General features: G+C 37.3%; 2 protein-coding genes across 30 annotated transcripts in view; one reads left to right on the forward strand and one right to left on the reverse strand.

Annotated features, from left to right (window-relative positions):
* The window catches only part of IFT88 (intraflagellar transport 88), a 133,847-nt gene that overhangs the window by 74,036 nt on the left and 33,833 nt on the right, over positions 1–25,978 (forward strand). For all 28 annotated transcript variants that reach the window (XR_008512522.2, XM_024257689.3, XM_024257691.3 and 25 more), the window contains 6 exons: positions 3,081–3,267; positions 6,021–6,129; positions 8,164–8,314; positions 9,535–9,650; positions 18,594–18,646; positions 21,122–21,187. Coding sequence is in view for 27 of the 28 variants with exons in the window: in XM_024257689.3 (XP_024113457.2) it covers positions 3,081–3,267; positions 6,021–6,129; positions 8,164–8,314; positions 9,535–9,650; positions 18,594–18,646; positions 21,122–21,187 (682 nt within the window). In the remaining variant the exon portion in view is untranslated. The remainder of the gene's footprint in view (positions 1–3,080; positions 3,268–6,020; positions 6,130–8,163; positions 8,315–9,534; positions 9,651–18,593; positions 18,647–21,121; positions 21,188–25,978) is intronic.
* The window catches only part of EEF1AKMT1 (EEF1A lysine methyltransferase 1), a 189,734-nt gene that overhangs the window by 30,424 nt on the left and 133,332 nt on the right, over positions 1–25,978 (reverse strand). The gene's annotated exons all lie outside the window — the stretch shown is intronic.

Consider the following 25,978-nt stretch of genomic DNA (forward strand, 5'->3'; position numbering starts at 1 on the left):
AAGACACATGCACACGTATGTTTATTGCGACACTATTCACAATAGCAAAGACTTGGATCCAAAGATTTCTGAATGAAAAGACATGGCACCTGCCCCATCATACATTCAACATACCATGGAGATATAAAGACAGGATAACTGTAAGACGCTCATCCCCAAAGGGGAGGGATGAGGCACATCACAGTCACTATCCTTAATGATTCTGAAACCTAGCAAAGCAGGTGTGGCCAGCGCTCCCTAGTCTGAGAAAAATGAATATTCCTTGATTAGGGCCCAGCTCTGCTCCCTCGGAGTGGCCCCCTAATTCTTTGTCCTCTGTGGCTCTTGGCTCTGCCTTCTGAGAGTGTCTTCCTTTTGTATAAGAAATAGCCTGTGTTTCAGGAACAGAAAACCAAACACCACATGTTGTCACTCATAAGCGAGAGTTGAACAATGAGAACACGTGGACACAGGGAGGAGAGCATCATACACCGGGGCCTGTCAGGGAGTGGAAGGCAAGGGAAGGGAAAGCATTAGGACCAATACCTAAGGCATGCGGGGCTTAAAACCTAGATGACAGTTTGATAGGTCCAGCAAACCACCACGGCACATGTATACCTATGTAACCTGCACATTCTGCACATGTATCCCATGTTTGCTTTTAACCTAAAGTAAAAAATAAAAAGAAAAAAGAAATAGCCTGTGTTTGCAGCTGATTAACTTTCTCAGCCTATGTTCTGCCCTGAGACATTTGGGGCACAGAGGGCTTTTTTCATTTTGGACTATATCTGTCCCTTTAATCCAAACTAACAACAGTCAGTACAACTCCCCTAAAAACTTGGAGGGTTTTCTCTAAATCTTGTTGGGCTTTCCCACATGTCTCAATAGCTGCATCCATAATTCTTTTCAGGACAGACCCCTTCCCACTAGGTGTGTAGGCTGCTATGGAACAGAGCCTTGAAGTGTCTTAGAAGCCCACTTCGCTACCTGGGAGAGAAGGTCTGCTAGGTATGACCTTAAATCTTTGTGAGATGTTTACAAAAGGTGTTACAGCCACACCTTTGAATTGTTCCCTAACCTTCCACCATTTCAGAATCTTGTGCCACCACAAGAAACTGGAGACATGAAATAATTTTATTTTCTACCTTAGCAAGTCCTAGTTCTTCTATATTTTCTCTAAATTCTACCTGCAAACTAAACAGTCCTCTCCTTAGCTCATTTTTCTCTTCCTATACCTGATCAATCATACCCAGTTAAAATAAGTTCATTGGCCCTTCAGCATTCTACCTAGAAATCTCCTTGGCCACATGTTACATATTTATGAGATGCACTTCCTATCCTCCAGCCCACTCTGTGGGTGCCACTTGTGTCAGTGCTTCATAGTGACAGTGTGGTTTGCACTTTATCCAGCCTCTGATGATTCCTTCTGCCTTTGCAGGCTCACTCATGCTTCACCATCTCTCCAGTCCCCAACACAGCCCCTCACAGCTTTTCTCAGTTTTGCCTGCTGCGTAGTCCAGAAGACAATGTTACATGTTTTAGTTTTTATAACAGCAGCACCTCACTTGTCGGTGCCAATTTTTGTTTCAGAGTTTACACAAAAACTTGCATGTGAATGTTCATGGCAGCATTATTCATAGTGACCATAAAGGTGCCTGGAAGCAACCCAAGTGTCCATCAACAATGAATGGATAAATGAAATGTGGTCTACCCATGCAGCGGGACATTATTCAGCCTTTAAAAGGATTGCAGCACAGATGCATGCTAAAACATGGATGAACCTTAAAAATATTATGCTAAGTGAAAGAAGTCAGACACAAAAGACTGCATATTTTATGATTCTGTTTATATTCAGTGTCCAGAATAGGCATGGAGACAGAAAACAGATTAGTGGTTGCCAGGGGCTGGGGGAAGAGGAGGATGGGAAGTGACTATTGATGGGTACAGAGTTTCTTTTGAGGGTGGAAGTAGATACTGGCAATGGTTGCACAACTTTGTGAACCTACTAAATGCCACAGAATTCTACATTTTAAAGGGGTCAGGTTTATTATATATGTTATATCTAAACTTTTTAAAAAGTTTAACGAGGGACGGTCACTGTGAGTGATATGAGAAAAGGGGCATGGGAATTTAATGTTATACAGTTGTGAAGGAGCCATGGCGGTGAAGGTGCAGAAGGGGAGCTGGAGATCTGAGGAGGAGTTACCATCAGTCAGTGAGTGGCCGCACATATCTAGCTGCCACAGTAGAACCCAGAGGGCCTTCATGGGGAGTTCTGTGGGAAGCAGATGCCTCTGTGCAGCTGCCTCCTCAGGGGACCACAGCCAAACCCTGTCATGGAGCAGGGACAGCATAGTCAGGAAGAAGAGCTGCCCTTGGAGTAGAGTGAGTGAGGAGAAGCTGGTACCCATGGACACTTCTGCATCAGTCCTGCATCTGATGACAAGAAAAAGGCTTTCAGAGACTAAAGGCCACTGCTTCAGGTCTGCATTCCAGATGTCACACAAGTTCCTCTTTTGGCCAAGTCTAGACAAGAGGCTAATAGTGAAGGAGCTTCTTGGAAATGTAGTTCCTGACTTAACCAAGCTGACCTGGCACAGATGGTCACAATATTTAAGAACAGAGAGGTTCCGGTAGCTCACGTGAATGATGGCAAGGCCCTGACCGAGCATTTGGCATGGAGACGGAAAAAAACAATGGATTGCTAGAAGTGCAGAGACCTAGTAGGTGACGCAGCCAGTGTGCTAGGGGCAAGAAGGGTAGTGCTTTTGTGACAGCTATTTCAGGGCTTCAAGTGGGAGGGGGAGTGCTGCAGCAAATGATGACATGGAATTTGGGCGTTGAGTATGGAACCACCTACATATAAATAGTGTTGTTATTCTAACCATGAGACTGTGGAGAAGTCAATCACAAGAAACTTGGGTGGTTGAGCTTGATGAGTAAAACTCTTATGTAGAATCAGACTATCAAGACCAAGATATGTGAAATATTTTTGTTCATTATATTTATAATCTCAGTCTATTTATTATGTCTGTAATCTCAGAACAGTCAGAAAAGGTATTTCATGAAATTCAAATAATTTGTATATATATTTTACTTAGGGAAAGGATTTTGCACAAGCCAGCAGCTATGCAGATATAGCTGTGAACTCTGATAGATACAATCCAGCAGCTCTTACTAATAAAGGGAATACAGTTTTTGCAAATGGTGATTATGAGAAGGCCGCTGAATTCTATAAAGAGGCTCTAAGAAATGATTCTTCTTGTACTGAAGCACTTTATAATATTGGTAAGTGGAACAAGGGGAAATTGCTTTTTAATTATTTATTTGCTTTGTATTTGTTTTTGTTTTGTTTTGCTTAAAGAGCTCTAACACATTAGGAGGACGAGTTGACTTCCTTCTAACAGAAAATTGAAGACTACTGCCTCTCAGATTATAGATTATTTTAAATGGAATTAATGATTCAGAAGCTATGCACATGCAAAATTTGGATCAGGCTTGCCATACTGCCCTCCAAAAAGGCTTTTCCGTCACAGTGTATAATACTAATTTCCCAAATTTCTGCTAATACTGGATATTATCATTCTTTTTAACTTTTGCCAAGTTGATAGATGGGAAAAAAATGCCATTTGCTTTCTTTTTAATTATGAACAATTTCAAACATGCACAAAAGTACACACAAGAAATAAATACCCATGTATATTTATCACCCCAGTTTAACACATTTTCACATTTTGCCATCTTTACTTCAGATTTTGTTTTTAATAAGCCAAATATTACAAGCCATGAAGTCTCACCACCATCACATTCTCTTCCCTGCCTTTCAGCGGTTGCCTGAAATGGGCATCATCACCCCTGGGCATGAATTTGCAGTATTGCAAACACATGTCCATGCAGTACTGGGTCTTGTCTCTTGGATTATTAATAACGTTTCTTCTGAAGTTTTCTTCTCCCTGCCTAGGTATTTTTTGCTTTCTTTGGTTTGCTTATTTTATTCTCTTTTCCATGTTATGGACTTTCTTTAGATGTCTAATGATTTTGGGCTGTCTCCTGGTATTCAGGAGTTTGTGGCTAAAAACTGAGTGTGGAGTCTCTAAGTCCGTGAGAGAGATTGATGGGTTGGCACTCTGCTGTAGGGCATCTGTCTGGTCTGGTCTGTTTAGTTGGAGACCTGTCCATAAGTCAATTGGATCTTTCCTCCCAGATAAGACTCTTTAATCTCCTGCCTGAAGGAGGAGGGAAGGCCTACTGCCAACCTTGAAGAATAGGGGAGGCAAGAAAGAATTAGCCATTTTAGGTGGAGTCTGGGAGAGCCTCATTGAGAATGTATGTTTCAAGTCATAGAAGGAAAGGAGGCTATGACCACTTGGGTATCTGGGAAGAGAGCATTGAAGAGAGGCACAAAGGTCTTCATGCAGGCGCTTGCTTCCTGGATATATCCTTATTTGTTTGCTTTGTAACTATTAAGTATTTCTCCTTTCCCAATTGCTTTTTTTTTAACTTTGTTTCTAATTTCTTTTATCAAAGAACTGTTTTATTATTGATATAGTAAAATTTGTCTTTTTTTTTTTTTGAGACTGAGTCTTGCTCTGTCGTCTAGGCTGGGGTGCAGTGGCATGATCTCAGCTCACTGCAACCTCCACCTTCCAGGTTCAAGTGATTCTCCTGCCGTAGCCTTCCAAGTAGCTGGAACCACAGGTGCGCTCCACTACGCCCGTCTAATTTTTTGCATTTTTAGTAGAGACGGGGTTTCACCATGTTGGCCAGGCTGGTCTCAAACTCCTGACCTCAAGTGATCCACCTGCCTCGGCCTCCCAAAGTGATGGAATTACAGGCATGAGCCACCATGCCTGGCCAAATTTGTCTTTTTAAAAAATTGTGGTTATTGTTTTATTCATTTGTTTATTGCTTTATGAAGCCCTTCTTACCTCAAGATTATAAATCATTTTTCTGTATTTTCTTTTCATACTCTTCTTATAGCTTTGTTTTTTCTGTTGAGTTTCAAAATTTTGAGTTCATTTTTTATGAAATAAGAATCTACATTTAAAAAAATTAATGGCCAGGCATGGTGGCTCACGCCTGTAATCCCAGCACTTTGGGAGGCCAAGGCGGGCGGATCATGAGGTCAGGAGATCGAGACCATCCTGGCTAACACAGTGAAACCCCGTCTCTACTAAAAATACAAAAAATTAGCCGGGCGTGGTGGCGGGCGCCTGTAGTCCCTGGTACTCAGGAGGCTGAGGCAGGAGAATGGCATGAACCCAGGAGGCGGAGCTTGCAGTGAGCCGAGATCGTGCCACTGCACTCCAGCCTGGGTGACAGAGCAAGACTCCGTCTCAAAAAAAATAAATAAATAAATAAAAATTAATGTATAATCAGTTGTTCTGGCACCACTTATTACTAGCACTTTCCTTCCCACTGATTTTAAATGTCTTTAACTAAACTCTGTAATTGAGTACATTTCTGAACTATTTATTCTGTTCTATTGGTCTGTTTGTCTATTCCTGCCCCCCCACCACCCTTTTAAAATCACTGAAGCTTTGTAGCATCTTTTGGTGTCTTCCAGTGGAGAATCCCCACCCTAACATTATTCTTTAAAAAAATCCTCAGTTGGCCGGGTGTGGTGGCTCATACCTGTAATCCCAGCACTTTGGGAGGCTGAGGCAGGTGGATCTCTTGAGGCCAGCCCGAGTACCAGACCAGCCTGAGCAACATGGCAAAATCCCATCTCTACTAAAAATACAAAAAATTAGCTGGGCGTGGTAGCACGTGCATATAATCCTAGCTACTTGAGAGGCTGAGGTGGGAGAATCACCTGAGCCTGGGAGATCGAGGCTGCTGTGAGCCATGTTTGCGCCACTACACTCCAGTGTGGGCAGCAGGAGTGAGACCCTGTATCAAAAAACAAAAACCTGAGTTCATCTTCATTTTCTTTTCTGGATAAATATTTACATATATTTTGAGATTTATTCTGTTATGTTAAATAAATTAATACCAATAATGATGCTTATAGGTTTTCTTTTTTTTCTTCTTTTTTTAAGGCCTTACCTATGAGAAACTAAATCGGCTAGATGAGGCTTTGGACTGTTTCCTGAAGCTTCACGCAATCCTACGAAACAGTGCTGAAGTTCTTTACCAGATAGCAAATATGTATCTTATTTGAAAGTCTTAGGGACAGTTATTAATTCTCTCAATTGAGTTTAACTAATGAAGTAATTGATGAGGATAATATTTGAAGTAAGTGATGAGGATAATCTAACTAGCAGATTATCGTGTAATAAAAAATATCATTTGAGTAATCCTATTTTAAAATGTAATGTGCATTGAAAGAAGAATTAATGGTTAAAACTATTATTTATTAAATTTTGAAAATAACTGAAGTAATTAGGACATTTTGGGTACATATAAGCCATTCATTGAAAGTCAATTTGGTGCTTTAGAACATTGTATTAATTCTGAAGCTTGTAGGGTATCATTGAAGCACTAACTTACTAAATAAAATACTGTTTATTACTGATTACTATTGATTGAGTTTGGATAATTTTTCTTATTTTTTTAGCTGGCCTGTAGATATAATGAGGTCTCCAAAGACTGTTACCCTCTAAAATTATGTAATTCTTCATATGAACTCATTCATTCTGTTCATTTAATAGTCATTTATTGAATGTGTACTATGTGTATCAGTATTATGTTTCAAACTCAGGGGAATGTAGAACTATAAAATGTTGCCCTCGTATCAGTTTCTTCCACAACACTTAGCTTTCTTAATAAGCCCTGCTGTTGGTTAGAAAAGCAGAAATGTGTTAATGTTTTTAATGCTTTTCATGCTATTTGAAAAGCACTCTAATTTCTCTCCTTATTTTAGTAAGCTTTGGCCACAACATTGGGAAGAGTTAAACATCTTAGGTAGATTTTCAACTTACTGTTATCTTGGTTTAAATTTTATACAAATATGTTTAGAAAATTTTGTATGTTGTGAGGTGTACCATTAATAATTTTAAGTACTATCTGCTGTACTTTTGATAAAGAATTTTATTTAAAAATTTTAGTTTTAGGCCAGGCACAGTGACTCACACCTGTAATCCCAGCACTTTGGGAGGCCGAGGCAGGCGGATCATTTGAGATCAGGAGTTGGAGACCAGCCTGGCCATCATGGTGAAACCCCATCTCTACTAAAAATACAAAAATTAGCTGGGTGTTGTGGCAGGCATGTGTAATCCGAGTTACTCCCGAGGCTGAGGCAGGAGAATCACTTGAACCTGGGAGGCAGAGGTTGCAGTGAGCCAAGATAGTGCCACGGCACTCCAGCCTAGGTGCAGAGCTAGACTATCTCAAAAAAAAGAAAATTAGTTTTAGAGCAGAGAGCATCATAGTTACTCCTGTTAGTCTTTTTGTTCGTTTTGTTCATTTAATTTCTCTGAAACTGCCAGTGTCATTATCTTTTACTACCCAGTTCGTGATCAGCTTGGATCCAGTCAAGCAATTGATGTATTTGAGACTGTTTGAGTACATTTTCTTATTTTTTTTTCTTGTGGTATCACACTTGTCATCAGTAAAAACAGTAGATCTTCTGGTATCACTCTTGTCACCATTAAAATCAATGCTTCTTTTTCAATAAACTTTGAATTGGAATATTTTCATTTCGCTGAGATATCTAATATGTATAAAATAAATAGTAATTAGTCAAAAGGTATTGATACGAATAAATTATTTTTATATACACAGAAGACTTAGTAGGTACTAAAAGGAAGCTACAAAAAAAAAAAAACCACTGTCCTTGGGTTTATAATCTAATTAGGGAAAACTCACAGGAAAAACACATGAAAATAATTCCCTTAATGTGCTGAACATGTTAAGAAAGAGAATAACTGGATGCAACATTCAGGACATTTTTATTAAGGACAATTTTTGGAGAATACTTTGAATAATTTTACCAGAAATTTGGGAGTTGATCTTAGCGGATAGTAATGAAGGAAAAGGGAAAGCAGGCTATACATAGGGAGCAAGAGTGTTACCTCCACAGTACTGCTGCATTCCATCTCCACCCCTGAGATATCCAGAGGAAACAGTATACAATAGCACATTACTGTAGACTAAGAAATATTGTTACTGTAATGTTTTTTAAGTTTGCTTATTGATTAATGAATTTAGAAAACATGTTTTCCTTAACTGACATTCCATAAGATATGAATTAATGGAAAATCCCAGTCAAGCTATTGAATGGCTAATGCAGGTGGTCAGTGTTATTCCAACCGATCCTCAAGTTTTATCTAAACTAGGAGAATTATATGATCGCGAAGGAGATAAATCTCAAGCATTTCAATATTACTATGAGGTAGGTGTGTTATCTTAATTTCCTTCTGTGTTTTAGCATTTTATGAATTGTTATAAAGAAGGCAGCAAGGCTTTAAAATTTTAGAAGATCTTACCCGTTTTAAAATAAAGCATTCTTGGAAAATGAAGTTAGTTTTTGTTTTGTTTTGTTTTGAGATAGAGTCTGGCTCTGTTGCCCAGGCTGCTGCACAGTGGTGCAGTCTCGGCTCACTGCAGCCTCCTCCTCCTGGGTTTAAGCAATTCTCTTGCCTCAGCCTCCTAAGTAGCTGGGATTACAGGCGCCTGCTACCACACCCAGCTAATTTTTGTATTTTTAATAGCGGGGTGTTTCGCCATGTTGGCCAGGCCAGTCTCGAACTCCTGACCTCAGGTGATCTGCCTGCCTCAGCCTCCCAAATTGCTGGGATTACCACCATGCCAGGCCTGAAGTTAGTTTTTTACTTGTTTTAATGAAAAAATGAAATAGGGCTGGGCATGGTGGCTCACGTCTATAATCCCAGCACTTTGGGAGACCAGAGTGAGAGGATTGCTTAAGACCAAGAGATCAAGAACAGCCTAGGCAACATAACAAGACCCCATCTCTACAAATAATAATAATAAAAGGACAGGCCTGGTGGCCCATACCTTTAATCCCAGCACTTTGGGAGGCCAAGGAAGGCAGATTACTTGAGGCCAGGAGTCTGTGACCAGCCTGGCCAACATGAGGAAACCCCCTCTCTACTAAAAATACAAAAATTAGCCAAGTGTGGTTGTGGCATGCCTGTAATCCTAGCTACTCAGGAGACTGAGGCACAAGAATTGCCTGAACCCAGGAGGCAGAGATTGTAGTGAGCCAAGATCACATTTACTACACTCCAGGCTGGGTGATAGAGCGAGACTGTCTTAAAATAATAATAATTAATAATATTAATAATAAGAAGTACAAATTCATTTTTCTCTTGAGGCACAGTTTGCCTCTCTTTTTTATTCTTTTAAATATTTAAATTGGACTCAGCTCATATATTGTTATATCAAAAGTGTAGATAATTGAAAAGTGTGTCAAGCAAAGCTTAGGTTTTCTAAATATATAGTTTCAGAATTTACAAAGTACTTAGGACAGCTCATACTCCTTTATTAAGAAATTTCATATTGGATAAATTTATTCAATAGGTAAAGTATTCAAGAAGTAAATTATATGTTGCCATTGAAGTTATATTGTTACATTCCATATTTTTTTTACAGTCATATAGGTATTTTCCTTGTAATATTGAAGTCATTGAGTGGCTTGGAGCCTATTACATTGACACCCAATTTTGGGAAAAAGCTATTCAGTACTTTGAAAGAGCTTCTCTTATACAGTAAGTAATCATTAGGATTTTATGTTTAGTTAATGTCCTAAGTTTTTTTAATCCCTAGAATTAGTATCTGATAGACCTAGTAAATTCAAGAACAGATGTTGATGAACATTCATAAATTATTTTTATTTGTTTGTTGTTTGTTTGAGACGGAGTTTCGCTCTTGTTGCCCAGATTGGAGTGCAATGGCATGATCTCGGCTCACTGCAACCTCCACCTCCTGGGTTCAAGCGATTCTCCTGCCTCAGCCTCCCAAGTAGCTAGGATTACAGGCGTGCACCACCACGCTTGGCTAATTTTTTGTATTTTAGTAAAGACAGGGTTTCACCATGTTGGCCAGGCTGGTCTCGAACTCCTGACCTCAGGTGATCCACCCGCCTAAGCCTCCCAAAGTGCTGGAATTACAAGCATGAGCCACCGCACCCAGCCAAATTATTTTTATTTTCTTATATTTTATTCCATTTTACTTGGTCTTTATTGTGATAAATATATTTCCCTTTGCATAGAATTTTTTAAATATCCTCTTTAAGATACTTTTCTTTATGTATTTTTCTTACTCACACCTCAGCAAACAATTATTGTTTCTTTATCAATCAGAAAATGACTATCTCAGTCCTAGGACAAAGTTTCGTCTCTGAAAGAGTCTTAATACAAAACAGTTTTGTTGGTTTCAATTTATAATTGATATATATTAAAAATTAAAATGTTTTCAACATCTTTAAGTTCATATCAGAATGTGTTATACATATCTGATTCAAAACAATTCAAAAATAATTGGAATACATCATCTTCTGCTTTGTATTTGGCCATATTGAATTTTAAGATCAAATGCCCCTTAGAATAATTTGAATGATAAAGAAATGCTTAATAAGTGAAATGATTTCTGTTTGGAATTTGTATTAGGCAATTCATTTTTGTGATATTTATTTCACATAAATTTTTTTTGAGAATTATAAAATTAATTACCAAGGATGAGGAGATAGTTTTAGTTTAATTATATCTTTAAGATTAAAGCTATTTCAGTAACACACTGTAAGCTTTTTAATTACACTTAATACTACTCTAACATTAGCCATTAGCTCATGCAAGACCGTTCCTTCTTTGAGGCTCAGTCCGCCACCGTTCCATTTTTAACTCCTATTTGTAAATGTCAGATGTTGATTAAGTCAGTCCCTTACCTAGCCTAGCTTATATTCTTGCTTTTCTTTCCATCACTATTCTAGTCCCACAAGTTTTGACCTGCGTAACTCCATTGATCTTTACCCTCTCTGTAGTTCAGTCACCTGACTCATCTGATTGTGATTATCACTAACACATTTACACCAATAAAATCTTTTTTTTTTTTTTAATCTTTTTTTTTTTTTTTTTTTTGAGACGGAGGACGGAGTCTTGCTTTGTCGCCCAGGCTGGAATGCAGTGGCCTGATCCCGGCTCACTGCAACCTCTGCTTCCCAGGTTTAAGCGATTCTCCTGCCTCAGCCTCCAGAGTAGCTGGGATTACAAGCACATGCCACTGCACCCGGCTAATTTTTGTTTTTGGTTTTGGTTTTGGTTTAGTAGAAACAGGGTTTCACCATGTTGGTGAGGCTGGTCTTGAACTCTTGATCTCAAGTGATCCATTTGCCTCAGCCTCCCAAAGTGCTGGGATTACAGGCATGAGACACCACGCCCAGCCTACACCAATAAAATCTTAAGTTACAATATCCAGCTGTCTGAACATAACCTCTTATCTTTCCAACTTCCATACTCCCTATTTTCCAGTGCATTTTTCTTTGGTGATATTGAGACCTCCGTTTTTGACCCTCCCCTTATCTTGCAGTCTCAGCCTCCTTCTGACTTTAATTCTGAGCTTATCCATACTAGATTGCTTAATTGGTCACATCTTTTCCCTTTCTTGCTAACATTCCTGGTTTTTTTTTTCTCTCTCTCTTGCTTTACTACCCCATTTATTCCAAGAGATTTCAGTTCTTAGGTTATTTCAGCCATTGATTCCATTCCTTTACACAGGCTGTGAGGCACTGTCAGAGGTAAATTATGTAACCAGGTGAATTGATGCCAAACAAATCTGTGTGATATGAGCGTTGCTCATCAGTCTTAAGTATTTCTCTCCCTCCTGTTTCTCTGATCTCTTCAATTCCCCTATGTATTTTATGCCTCAGTTTCCCAGAATATAGAAGCCTTTTTTAGAAACCTTCCTAACATTTCTCTCTCCCTACTTTTCTATAAACTTACTTCCACTTGCACCTGCTGTTATCTCCTTCTCAGTGACAGAAACTTATTCAATATACATTCATTATATTATATCTCTTTTGAGCATTTGTTTTCTATACCATATATCTTAATTTTCACATTTTCTCTTTTTTACATGCTAAGCTTTGATTTGTTCTGTAAGTTCTACCTCTACAATAAAAATGTAGGCTTTTTGAGAAGTGAGAGTATTAGTTCTTATGTCACATAGTTCTTTACGTATTCTTTAAATATTCTTTACATGTCAACTTGGCATATAGTTGAATTAAATTTCTTTACCGTAGAAACTCCTTGCCTTGTATCTCTTAGATTTTTATGGTTCTTAATAATATGATGTTTTGGCAATTGGTTTAAGCATAAACTGTTGTTTTTTATTTTCTTTACATTCATAAATCGTGTCTTAAAATATCAAGAAATCCTTGTTCTGACTGGTCCACTTAATGTAATTCCATTCTTGAGCAGCATTAGGTAATGTTCTTTAATATTGATTGTGATGATGATTATTATAAGACACCATCAAGTGGACCAATATATGCATTATGGGAATTCCAGAAGGGGAAGAGAGAGGAAAAGGGAGGAGAGAGACTATTTGAAGAAATTATTGCCATACTTCCCCAATTTGAGAAAAGACATGAATCCAGAAGTCTGCACAGGACAGTGAATTCTATGTAGGAAAAACCCTAAAAGATCCACAATGAAACACATTATGATCAAACTGTCCAAAAACAAAGAGAGAATCTCGACAGCAGCAAGAGAAAAGTGGCTCATCACATACAGGGACCCTCAGTAAGATTATTAGTAGATTTCTCACCAGAAACCTTGGAGGCCAGAAAGCAATGGAATGATGTAAAGTCCTGAAATTTAAAAGCAAACAAACAAACAAAACACAAACTGTCAACCAAGGATTCTGTATCCTGGCCAAGCGTGATGGCTCATACCTATAATCCCAGCACTTTGGAGGCCCAGGCAGGTGGATCACCTGAGGTCAGGAGTTCAAGACCAGCCTGGCCATCATGGCAAAGCTCTGTCTCTACTAAAAAATACAAAAATTAGCTGGGTGTGGTGGCAGGTACCTATAGTCCCAGCTACTCAGGAGGCTGAGGCATGAGAATCGCTTGAACCTGGGAGGCGGAGGTTGCAGTGAGCAGAGATTGCACCACTGCACTCCAGCCTGGGTGACAGAGCGAGACTCCGTCTCAGTACATAAATAAATAAATAAATAAATAAATAAATAAATAAATAAATAAATAAAATAAGTTTTTATTGTTCAAGTGAGATTGTTGTTAAGTTTCAGATGTTAATTATAATACCCAAGGTAATCATTAGGAAAATAACTAAAAAATCAGATAGTACACTATAAAAAAGCATTAGGAAAATAACTAAAAATCGAAATAGTACACTAAAAAAAATAAACAAAATACCAAAAAAGGGTAGTAATGGAAGAATTGAGGAAGAAAAAACATATAACACATGCAGAAAACAAATAGACAGCAGAAGCAAATCCTTCTGTGTCAATAATCACATTAAATATAAATGTATTAAACTTTCCCATTAAAAGAAAAACTTAGCAGAATGAATAAGAAAATCAGTGTCTATTTATATACTGTCTACAAGAGATGCACTTTAGATACAAGGACACAAAAGAGGTTGAAAGCAAAAGGGTTGAAAAAGATATTCCAAACAAATATTAATGGTAACCAGAAGAGAGTTGGGAGGCTTTATTATTGTCAGACAAAACAGGCTTTAAGTCACAAAAGGTTACAAGAGCCAAAGAATGATGCTATATATTGGTAAAAGGTTCATTACTGCAAGAATGTACAACACTTAAAAACCCAACAGAGGAGCCCCAGAATATATGAAGCAAAAATTGATATAATTAAAGGGTGAAATAGACCTCAATATTAGTTTGAGACTTAATACTTTCAAAAATGTGTGTTACCGTCTGTGAAACTCACACAGAAGATAAATAAGAAAATAAAGACTTAAGCAATGTATAAACCAGGTAGACCTAACGTCATACACAAGACACTGAACCCAAAAACAGGAGATTGTACATTCATAAATGTACATGGAACGTTCTCCAGGATAAACCTTAGGTTAGGTCACAACTTAATAAATTGAAAAGATTGAAGTCATACAAATTATCTTTTTCTGTCATAATGAAACTAGAAATTAATAACAGAAGGAAAACTGGAAAATTCACAAGTATGTGGAATTAAAGAACACACGCTTAACTAGTGGGTGAAATATGAAATCACCAGGGAAGTTAGAAAATAACTGAGACAAGTGAAAATGAAACACAATGTACTAAAACTTACAAGATGCTGCAAAAGCATCGCTAAGAGGGAAATTTATATCTGTAAGTACATTAAAGAAGAAGAAAGATCCCAAGTTAGTAACCTAACTAAACACCTTAAGGAATTAGAAAAAGAAGAGCACTTTAAACCCAAAGATAGCAGCAGGAAGGAAATAATAAAGGTTAGAGCAGAGATAAATAAAACAGAGAATAGAAAAGCTGTAGAGAAAATCAACAGAACCAAAAATTGATTCTTTGAAAAGCTCAACAAAATTGACAAATCTCTAGCTAGAAGGACTAACAAAAAAAAAGAAGACTTAATTACTAAGATTAGAAATGCAAGTAGAGGCCTCACTACCAATTTTACATAAATAAAAAGAGTTATAAGAAAACAACTTTGACTCAACAAATTAGATAACCTAGCTAAAATGGTCAAATTTGTAGAAACACAATCAACCAAATCCAACTCAAGAAGAAATAAAAAATCTGCATAGACCTATAACCAGTAAGGAAATTAAATCAGTAATAAAAAATATTCCAAGAAAGAAAAGCCATGGGCTACATGGATTCACTGGTGAATTCTGCCAGACATTTCAAGAAAAATTCACACTATTTTTTTTCAAACTCTCCTAAACATTGAAGAGAAGGTAAACACTTCCTAACTCAGTCAATGAGGCCAGCATTATCCTTATCCCAAAGGCAAACAAAGACACTACAAGAAAACTACAGACCAATATATTTTGTGAATGTAAATGCAAAAATACTCAACAAAATACTGGCAAACCAAATTTAGCCACATATTAAAAGAAGTACATCATTCACAAGTGGAATTTACTCCCAGAATGCAAGGATAGTTCAACATATGAAGATCAGTCAATTTAATACTTCACATTAATAGAATGAAGAAAAAACCCACGTGATCATCTCAATTAATGCAGAAAAGGTGTATGACAAAATTCAACACCTCTTTGTGATAAAAATACTCAAATCAGGAATAGAAAGAACTTCCTTAACGTGATAAGGTATTGTATGGAAACTCACAGCTAACAGGATACTGAATGGTGAAAGACCAAAAGCTTGCTTTCTTAAGATCAGAAACAAGGATGCCCACTTCCACTGCTTCTGATCAACATGGTACTGGAAGTTCTAGCCAGAGCAGGTAGGCAAGAAAAAGAAATAAAAGGCATCTACATTGGAAGAGATGAAGTAAAAATTAACCCTGTTCACAGATGACATGATCTTATATGTAGAAATCCCTAAGGAATCCACATAAAAATCTTAGATATAATAAACGAATTCAGCAAAGTTTCAGGATATAAAATTAACCCACAAAACTAGTTGTATTTCTATGTATTTGCAATGAAAAATCCAAAAAGGAAATTGAGAAAAAAATTCCATTTGCAATGGTATCAAAAAGAATAAAATAATTAGGGATTAATTTAGCCATGAAGGCAAGAGACTGTCCCTTTTCCATTGAGTGGTCTTGGCACCTTTGCTGGAAATCAATTTACCATATATATGAGGATATATTTCTGGATTCTAGATTCTATTCTGTTGGTGTATATATCTGTCCTTCTGCAGTAGTACCACACTGTTTCGATTATTGTAGCATTAAAGCAAATTTTAAAATCAGGAAGCATGAGTTCTTCAACTTTGTTCTTTTTCAAATTGTTTTGGCTGTTCATGGTTCCTTGAGATTCCACATGAATATTAGGGTGAGTTTTCCTACTTTTGCAAAAACACCATTGGGATTTTGATAGGGATTGCATTGACGTTATAGATCACTTTGAGTAGTATTGTTTTCTTAAAAATATTAAGTCTTCCAATTCAAGCACACACATGCCTCTCCATCTATGTCTTCTTTAATTTATTTCAACAATGTTGTATAGTTTTCAGTGTATAGTAAGTATATACCCAAAGGAATTGAAAGCTGAGGCTCAAACAGATACTTACACAAACATGTGTAAGTATCTGATCTGTTTGAGCCTCAGCTTTCAATTTATGATAGTCAAAAGTAGCCTCAGCATTATTTATAGTAGCCAAAAGGTAGAAACAACCCAGGTGTCCATCAACAATGAATAAACAAAACATGGTACAGTAGTCCACCTTTATACAATGTTTTGCTGTCCACAGTTTCAGTTACCCTCAGTAAAGTACAATAAGACATTTTGAGAGAGACAGAGACCACATCTATATAATTCTATTATAGTATATTGTTTTATTAGTTATTATTATTAACCTCTTACCATGCCTAAGGTATAAATTGAACTTTATCATAGGTATGTTTGTATAGGAAAAAAACATAGTATATATAGGGTTCAGTAGTATTTGTAGTTTCAGGTATCCACTGGTGATCTTGGAACATATCCACCACAGATAAGGGGGGACCACAGTATATACATAAAATGGAATATTATTCCACTATAAAAAGGAAGTTCTGTTACATGCTACAACATGGAAGGACTTTGAAAACATTAGCTAAGTGAAAGAAGCCAGACACAAAAGAACAAATACTCCACTTACATGAAGTGTCTAAAATGGGCAAATTTATGGAGATAGAAAGTAGATCAGAAGTTATTGGGGATTGTGGGGAAGGGAATTAAGAGTTACTGTTTAATGGTTGCAGAGTGTTTCTGTTTGGTGTCATAAAATGTTTTGGAAATAGATAGTGGTGATGGTTGCACAACATTGTGAATGTGATAAATGCCACTGAATTGTACATCTAAGAATGGCAAATTTTGGCAAATGTTATGTTGTATACATTTTATCATAATTTTAAAGAATTAATACACTAAAACCATTGTATTGTGTCCTTTAAGTAGGTAAATTGTATGGTATATGAAGACTATCTCAGTAATTCAGCTCTTATTAAAAGGATACATACTGCCAGGTGCAGTGGCTCATGCCTGTAATTCCAGCACTTTGGGAGGATGAGACAGGCGGATCGCTTGACCTCGAGAGTTTGAAACTAGCCTGGGCAACATGGCAAAAATCTCTTTAAAAAAAAAATAAAAACTAGCCTGCCATGGCAGTGTGTGCCAGTGGTCCCAGCTACTTGGGAGGCTGAGCCCGGAAAGGGGAGATTGCAGTGAGCTGAGATCATGCCACTGCACTTCAATCTGGGCGACAGACTGGGACCCTGTCTGAAAAAAAAAAAAAAAGTTACATACTATATGATTGTATTCATTTAAAGTTCAAAAACAGGCTAGATTGACAGTAGTAGAAGTCATGATACTTATCTTTACAGAGGAAGGAAGGTAATGTATTCAGAAGCATAAATAATAATACCACATGGTAAATGCAACGCTAAGTGATTCTAGGGTGTTAGGAGAGCATATGGAACAGTCTATCCATGTGGCATTAGCAGAGAGTAAAGAGGTTGGAATGAGCCTCTAAGCAGACATGGTGGTGTTTACAAAAGCCAGAAGTCTAGCAAATGCAGGGGATACAGGGAAGTCTGTGCTCCTGTGTGAATTTGCTGTAACATGAAATGTTAAGCAAGGCACAGTGGGAGATGAAGAAGCAGAAAAGATCTAGAAAGTAGATAAACTGGGTTAGAATCTTGGATTTAGCATGTAGGTGGAAGGGAGGTAACAGGTTTTAAGGAGGGAAGTAATGTGGTTAGATATGTATTTTATTTAGATCACAGTGGGTGGCCGTGTAGGCAATGGATTTGAAGTTAAGTAACTTGCCCCAGTAGCAGGGCTGTGATTTAAAGCCAGATCTATCTGATTCCAGTAGTTAGGTTTGCCATCAAATCGAGTAGGAACTGAGGTTTTCTTTGAAGCCATCAGGCTTCTACTTAGAAAGGAGATTCAAAAAAATGAGATAAGCATAAATTGTTCCCTAGGTGTTTCTTCCTTCATATCTTGCCATCCTGAGATATTTTCAACAGAAGTATTTGGAAATCCTGGTTTTGGTTATTTATTTTAGAAAAGAATTTGATTTCTTTTTAATGGACAGAAAGGGATTAGTAGAATTTTTTTTACTCTCTGTTTAGTCGAAGCCTGATTCTTCAAACACTAGATCAAAAATTGCTTCTCAGGTACTAAATTTGCAAGCAAGTGTAAGTATTATGATAAAAGATTATAGCAAAAGTAATGATCCTTTAAGTTTAAAGTAGAATGCAATGGGTTTTAACCAGACAGGTTAAGTGGTTCTCATATGAATATCTAAATAAAGGTATGAACTAGAGGAACTTTGAAGAACACTTAAATTTATATGTCCTAACATAAATATGACAGGCAATACTGAAGGAAATTATATATCTGCTGTTCTCAATAATAAAAATGATCTAACAAAAGGTCAAAAAGTAATTGTAAAATAGTAGATACATAGCTTTATAAAACTGAGCATCACAGATTTTTTTATCTCTAATTTCGTCTCATTTATTTATTTTATAGGCCTACACAAGTGAAATGGCAGCTGATGGTAGCTAGTTGTTTCAGAAGAAGTGGTAAATGCTTTAGTTTTATTCATTTTATAGATATTTTGCTTCTTTCCTTTTAGGTAATTATGCATATAAATGTGTTCCAGTTGCATATCTGTTTATTAAAACACTAACTTTTTATAACTGTACATATTCAAAGCATCGTATGAAAAACACAGTAATTACTACATACAAAAAAGTTGTGCTTACAAAGTGGGTATTAATCATGTATTCCAACACTTGTCTTAAAAACAGATTTATTATTTCTCAAAGTTAACATGTAATCATTTTCACAAGTTAGCCACAGAAAAAAATAGGCATACTGTATACATTATGTTTCCATTTTCTACTCGGTTGATTCTAAATGTCCTGTGTGCTCGGCCAAATTTATGACACTTGAGAAGCCTGAGAAAAGCTCACACTGAGACAAGTGTGACTATATGTTTTTTATACCAAAGATCACTGGCTATCTTGGTTTGTGTTTTTGTTACTGCTTTTATTAAATTCTTGCTGATGACACATGTCCTGAAGGATAGAGATGCTATTAGTTTTAGGCTAACTGTGAAGTGAATAATATGCATAAAATATCAAAGATCAAGCTGGGAGAGAAATGTGAACAAATTTATAATCCCTCTTGTAGAGCATAAAAATGACCCAGGAAAAGAAAGTATTCAATCTAAGGGAAGAGGGAAGCACAAGTTTTGAAAGTGTTGGCAGTTTGTTCTCACCCAGTTTCGGGGGAGGTTTCCTTCTTTATCTTTGTGAGCACCTTCAGAATGGCATTAGAAATGTTTTAATATATAACTCAGTGTATTCCTCAAATCATTTTAGGGGGGAATCTGTAATTCCTATTGAACGTACAACATGACTATACTATGTATATTCAATTTATATCAACATGAGTTCTCAATTGCCTGTGTTCATTTCAACATCAGTCATATAGAAAGTATACATATACATATGAACTATTCTAAATGATTTAAAGACATAGCCTGCTTCAGTTATGGAAGTACAGGTTAGAAGCAGCAGCTAGCATTGAGAACTGGCTTTGTGTCAGATGTTTCCTGTCTCTATTTCATCCCTCTTGTAGAGAGAGGCCCAGAGAGATTTATAACTCATTTGCTAAGATTTTAGGAAAGATCTTTCACCCAAATTCGTTTTTCCTATTTTTTGCTGCTACATGAAGCTGAATTATTCTGTTATAAAATAAATTGCTTTCTATAAATTTTTTAATGTTTAAAAAACTGTAAAGGCCAGGCACAGTGGCTCACGCCTGTAATTCCAGCACTTTGGGAGGCTGAGGCAGGCAGATCACGAGGTCAAGAGATCGAGACCATCCTGGCCAACATGGTGAAACTCCATCTCTACTAAAAATACAAAAATTAGCTGGGCGTGGTGGTGCACGCCTGTAGTCCCAGCTACTCGGGAGGCTGAGGCAGGAGAATCGCTTGAACCCGGGAGGCGAAGGTTGGAGGTTGCAGTGAGCTGAGATTGCGCCACTGCACTCACTCCAGCCTGGCGACAGAGCAAGACTCCGTCTCAAAAAAAATAATAATAACATAAAAACATTTATTTATTCATTCATTCATTCATTCATTCATTTATTTATTTTGAGACAGTTTTACTCTGTCACCCAGGCTGGGCTGCAGTGGCACTAATCTCAGCTCACTGCAACTTCCACCTCCTGGGTTCAAGTGATTCTCCTGTATCAGCCTCCCCAGTAGCTGGGATTATAGGCGTGTGCTACCATGGCCAGTTCATTTTTGTATTTTTAGTAGAGAAGGGGTTTCACCATGTTGCCCAGGCTGGTCTCAAACTCCTGGCCTCAAGTGGTCCACCCACTTCAGCCTCCCAAAGTGCTGGGATTAAAGGAGTGAGCCACCACGCCCGGCCCAAAAAAACTATAAAAACATCTTAAATATTTTCCAACTGAATGAATGACATTGACATTACTATAAGTATATAACTTAGATTATTTTTAAATTTGTCAGTTCATCTGGAATAATCTTTTTTAGAAAATTGAATGGATCTTAATTTTTGCCACTAAAATATTTAAAGTGAACCAGGCTCAGCAATGTGCATAGTCCCAGCTACTCTGGAGGCTAAGACAGGAGGATTGTTTCAGCTCAGGAGTTTATAGACTGTAGTGCATAATGATTGTGCCTGTGAATAGCCACTGTACTCCAGCCTGGGCAACAGAGTGAGACCTAGTCTCTTTTTTTAAAAAAAAAAAAAAAAAAAAAAAAAAAAAAAAAAAAAAAAAAAAAAGGAAGAAGCTAAATTTCAGCTATCACCCATTTACTTCTGCTTTAACCCTTTTTTCAAATTTATTTTATCTATACATTTTTCTTCTAAAAGTTATATTAAGTGGTATATAAAACATGAAACCTTTCTATTAAACCATTAAATAGCCAGTATATCAGTTAAAATTATTATTTTTCTGAATCCTGTTAGTTTGTATAATTTGCTAATACGTTATATTTTTCTCTTGTTTGTTTATAGGTAACTACCAAAAAGCATTAGATACTTATAAAGATACTCACAGAAAATTTCCAGAAAATGTTGAATGTAAGTGACATTACATAATGTAACTTTGAAGTGATAAGTTCTCATATTTTATGTTCTAATATATAATTACATTTGCTACAGTAATTGTATACATAAATACCAACCTATAATATGTGATACATATTTTAAATATTTTTATAGGATCAGAAAATTTGACTATGCAAGTACATATTTTTATATAACTAATTGTTGATGGATTTAAATATACCACAGAATTTTCTTTAATACGAGAAAAATACATATTTCAGAGTTCTGTAGAATTTTAAGAAAGCATTTTGGCCTATGGTTGATTTTTCAAAGTTTGTAAACCTGTGGTATGTTATAGGAAAGACATTTTTAACTCTGCATTTTAGTAAACAACTTTTAAAGGTTGAGAAAATAATTTTAGGGTTTATAAAAATAGAACATTAATAATATTGCTGATATAATAGCAAATAATTTTTTTTTAGACAGAGTCTTGTTCTGTTGCCCAGGCTAGAGTGCAGTGGTGTGATCTCAGCTCACCACAACCTCCACCTCCCGAGTTCAAGTGATTCTCCTGCCTCAGCCTCCCTAGTAGCTGGGACTCTAGGCGTGCACCACCGTGCCTGGCTAATTTTTGTATTTTTAGTAGAGACGGGTTTTACTATGTTGGCCAGGCTGGTCTCAAACTCCTGACCTCGTGATCCGCCCACCTTGGCTTCCCAAAGTGCTGGGATTACAGGTGTGAGCCCCTGCGCCTGGCTGCAAATAATTTTTAATGTTACTTCAATTTTAAAACATTATGTTAATATGCTGCTTACTCAGTTGTAAAATTATCTTTGTAGAAGATATTCATTTATTTACTATCTTGTTGCACAATGGATTGATGCAACTTACAGTAATAATGTGAAGTATTATGGCAGTAACAACAGAATCAAGAAAAACATAAAGTAAGCACATTCATACGCCACATGTTCTCACTAAACTATAAATTTGTCCCTGAATAGCCTTGCAGCCAAAGGAAAGAGAAAAGTTACAAGCAGTTGTATAATTTTTACTGTTTTATGTGGAAATATAAAGCAATCTATTGGGAAGAAGATGTATCTCTTCAACGCTTAATTCACTTCTGTTTACACATTGAGAGATACAGTAGATAAAATCATTGAAAGATACAGTAGATACTTTCTTAAACAACATCCCTATAGCAAATAAAATAATATGCTGGAAACGACCATGTTAAAATTTGTTCTTCAAGGCTGGGCACAGTGGCTCACGCCTGTAATCCCAGCACTTTGGGAGGCTGAGGTGGGCAGATCACCTGAGGTCAGGAGTTGAAGATCAGCCTGGCCAATAGAGCGAGATTCTGTCTCAAAATAAATAAATAAATAAATAAATAAATAAATAAATAAATAAATAAATTTGTTCTTCAATGACAATGAACACAAACAATGCATTACATACAATTTAATAAAAACAAATCTTTTCTGAGCCAAGTTTTCTGATGGCCAAGGATTAGATGTACTACGTGTTTCTTCATTAATGTATTTCTCCATTTGGCTTTCTAGAAAAGCTCAACAGCAGTTAGTTCAGTTATGGTCTTTGGTAGGAGTATAGGAGCAAGGTGTTCTCTAATGCTGATTAGAAGTAGACTCATTAACTTAACAGCAGTAGTTTTCACAAATGCCAGTCAGGAAATAGGCTACATGGGAATTACTTGTAGAATTTTTTTTTTTTTGAGATGGAATTTTCTTCTTGTCACCTAGGCTGGAGTGCAGTGGCGCCATCTTGGCTCACTGCAACTTCTGCCTCCTGGGTTCAAGAGATTCTCCCGCTTCAGTGTCCCTAGTAGCTGGGATTACAGGCGCACGTCACCACGCCCAGCTAATTTTTGTTTTTAGTAGAGACGGGGGTTCTACTAAAAGCAAAATCACTCTTCAAGCGATTCTCTCGCTTCAGCCTCCCAAATTGCTAGGATTGCAGGTGTGAGCCACCATGCCCGGCCTAGAACTTTTTTAAAGTACAAATTTCTAGCCCTACCTAGAAAGATTTTCATTTAGATTTACGGTGGACGCAGGCGTCTGTTTGTTCCTATTTCTTTTTAAAGAACTTTCTATGTGATTCTTAATCTCAGTCACATTAGAGAACTAGTGCTTTAGAGATTAAATGAGAGATAGCAGTAATAACTTTTCTTGAAAGTGGAGCAACCCAAAAGTCTGCTAGGCAAGAGTTTCTCAGTCTTGGCACCTCTGACATTTGAGATTGTGCAATTCTACATTGTGGGAGGCCATCCAGGGGGTTATGGAATGTTTGGCAAAATCCCTGGCCTCTGTCCAATAGATTAGCTAGTAGCTCTCTCACCTCTAGATACGAAAACCAGAAATGTCTCTAGACATTGCCAGTGTCCCTTGGGGGTGCAAAATTGATGCCAGTTGAGAACTCGTGAAGTAACCATAGCACCTCTGCACTGGGCCGGAAAAGGGAATGTCTTCAAGGAAGGCCAGGTTTTTTTCTTTAGAGTATGAGTTACTCTAAGAATCAAATGAATAATTGTCTATGCCATAGGGGGTGTCTAAGATAACTTTGGCCTATTTAATTTTCAAAACAAATGTAATCAATAGTCTACCTTAATTGTAGTCGTAGAAAAAACGTTTACACCCATGGAATGTGCTGTTTTAAGAAGAGTAATTTTCTGGATAAAACTAGCAGGATAATTTAGTTTTAAGATATATTCTTCACCAAAAATTGACCTGCTTTACAGAGTTATAGATGATATACTAAATTTCAGAGAACATCCACCAAAAATAATGATTTTTACTTTACATTAAATGTTTCTGGATGTACGTGATGGCTCATGTCTATAATCTCCACACTTTGGGACACCGAGGCCGGAGGATTGCTTGAGCCCAGGAATTCAAGACCAGCCTGGGAAACATAGCAAGACCTCATCTCTTCTAAATATGAAAAAAATATCAGGGCATGGTGGTGTGCATCTATAGTTCCAGCTGCTCAGGAGGCTGAGACGGAAAGATCACTTGAACCCAGGAGTTCCAAACTGCAGTGAGCTGTGATTGTGCCAGTGCACTCCAACCTGGGCATCTCTAAATCTCTAAAAAAAAAAAAAAAAAAATTCCTAAGCCAATCTTTATTTGCAGAAAGTAAAAATTACCTTCTTATTATGAATTATTAATATAAATGTATATGCAAATGTAATTTATATAGTAATGTGTGACATTTTAAGTTACTTTATACTATCAACTTTTACAATACTTTATGGTCTTTTTTTTTTTTTTTTTTTTTTTTGGAGACAAAGTCTCACTCTGTCACCCAGGCTAGAGTGCAGTGGTGCGATCTCGGCTCACTGAAACCTCTGCTGTCCAGGTTCAAGTGATTCTCCTGCCTCAGCCTCCTGAGTAGCTGGGATTACAGGTGCCTGCCACCATGCCCGGCTGATTTTTGTAGTTTTAGTAGGGATGGGGTTTCACCATCTTGGCCAGGCTGGTCTTGAACTCCTGACCTCATGATCTACCTGCCTCGGCCTCCCAAAGTGCTGGGATTACAGGCGTGAGCCACCGCGCCTGGTCTACTTCAATGGTCTTAAATTGCTTGCATATTTACAAATTATTGTGGAGTGGAGTGACTATTCTGTTCCAGACGTTGTTCTAGCACTGTGGATGTAGCAGAAAACAAAACAGACCAAAATCCTTGATGTCATGGAACTTGTTTCTAGTGGGAAGAGAAAAGACAATTAACAAATAATGTCAGTAGTTATAAGTGCTATGAAGGAAAAACAGGTAAGGAGATAGAGAATATGGGAGGGGCTGGTATTTGAGACAGGGTTGTCATGGAACAGCTTTCTGTTAAATTAGCATTTGAGCAGAGACCTGAAAGAATAGACAGAAGCAAGCCATGACGATGTGGAAGTCAATGTGGTCAAAGCACAGTGGACGATATGATACAGAGAGAGAGGCAGAGTGGGTGGGCCAGGACCTGTGGATCCTCACAGGCCTTAGTTCAGGGCTTCAAATTATATTTTTGGGGAGATGATGAGCCATTGGAGGATTTTGTGTGGAAGAATAATACAATTTGACATATGTTTTCAAAAGCTTCTAAAGTGTGATTAACTCAAGCTTCTGCACCTGAGGTCCAAATCAAAAGATTGTTTTGGCTGCTGTATGGAGAATAAGCTGGGGTGGGCCGTACCTAAATGCAAAATCACCGTATTCACTTGGACTAATGAGATAGCAGTGGAGGTGGGCAAGATGGATTCTGAATATGTATCAAAGGTATCAGTGCCAGCACTTGCTGGCCATTTAGATGTGAGACTTGAGGGAGAGAGTGTCAAGGGTGATTGCACAAATATAGCTCTGGGAGCTGGAAGGATGGAGCTGCCATCCACTGAGATGTGGGAAACTGGGGAAGAAGCAGCTTTTGGAGGGAAAAATCAAAACCTTTTTTAAGATATGTTGTATTTGAGCTACCTCTTCGATGTCCAAGAGGATGTGTTAAATAGACACTTAGGGAGAAGTTGGGGGCCATCTTCGTATAAATTTATTTCAGTATGTTTAGCACATATTTTTGTGTTCTGTTATTATATATATTATCGGTAATACTTTTGAAAAAATGGAGTGTTCACTAGCTTTAAGACTTTCCTGTTTCTTTATCCATTCATTTGTTCCCCAAAACTTTTACCAACTATTTTTTATGTGCTGGGGATACAACAGATATATCAACTTGATTTCTGCCTCCTAGGACTCACAAATAGTTAACTGATATGGGGTAATAAATGAGATAACTGAAAAATGTGCAAAGTGCTGTCAAAATACAGAGGAG

Source organism: Pongo abelii, chromosome 14 (genome assembly GCF_028885655.2).
Source record: "Pongo abelii isolate AG06213 chromosome 14, NHGRI_mPonAbe1-v2.0_pri, whole genome shotgun sequence".
Classification (NCBI taxonomy): domain Eukaryota; kingdom Metazoa; phylum Chordata; class Mammalia; order Primates; family Hominidae; genus Pongo; species Pongo abelii.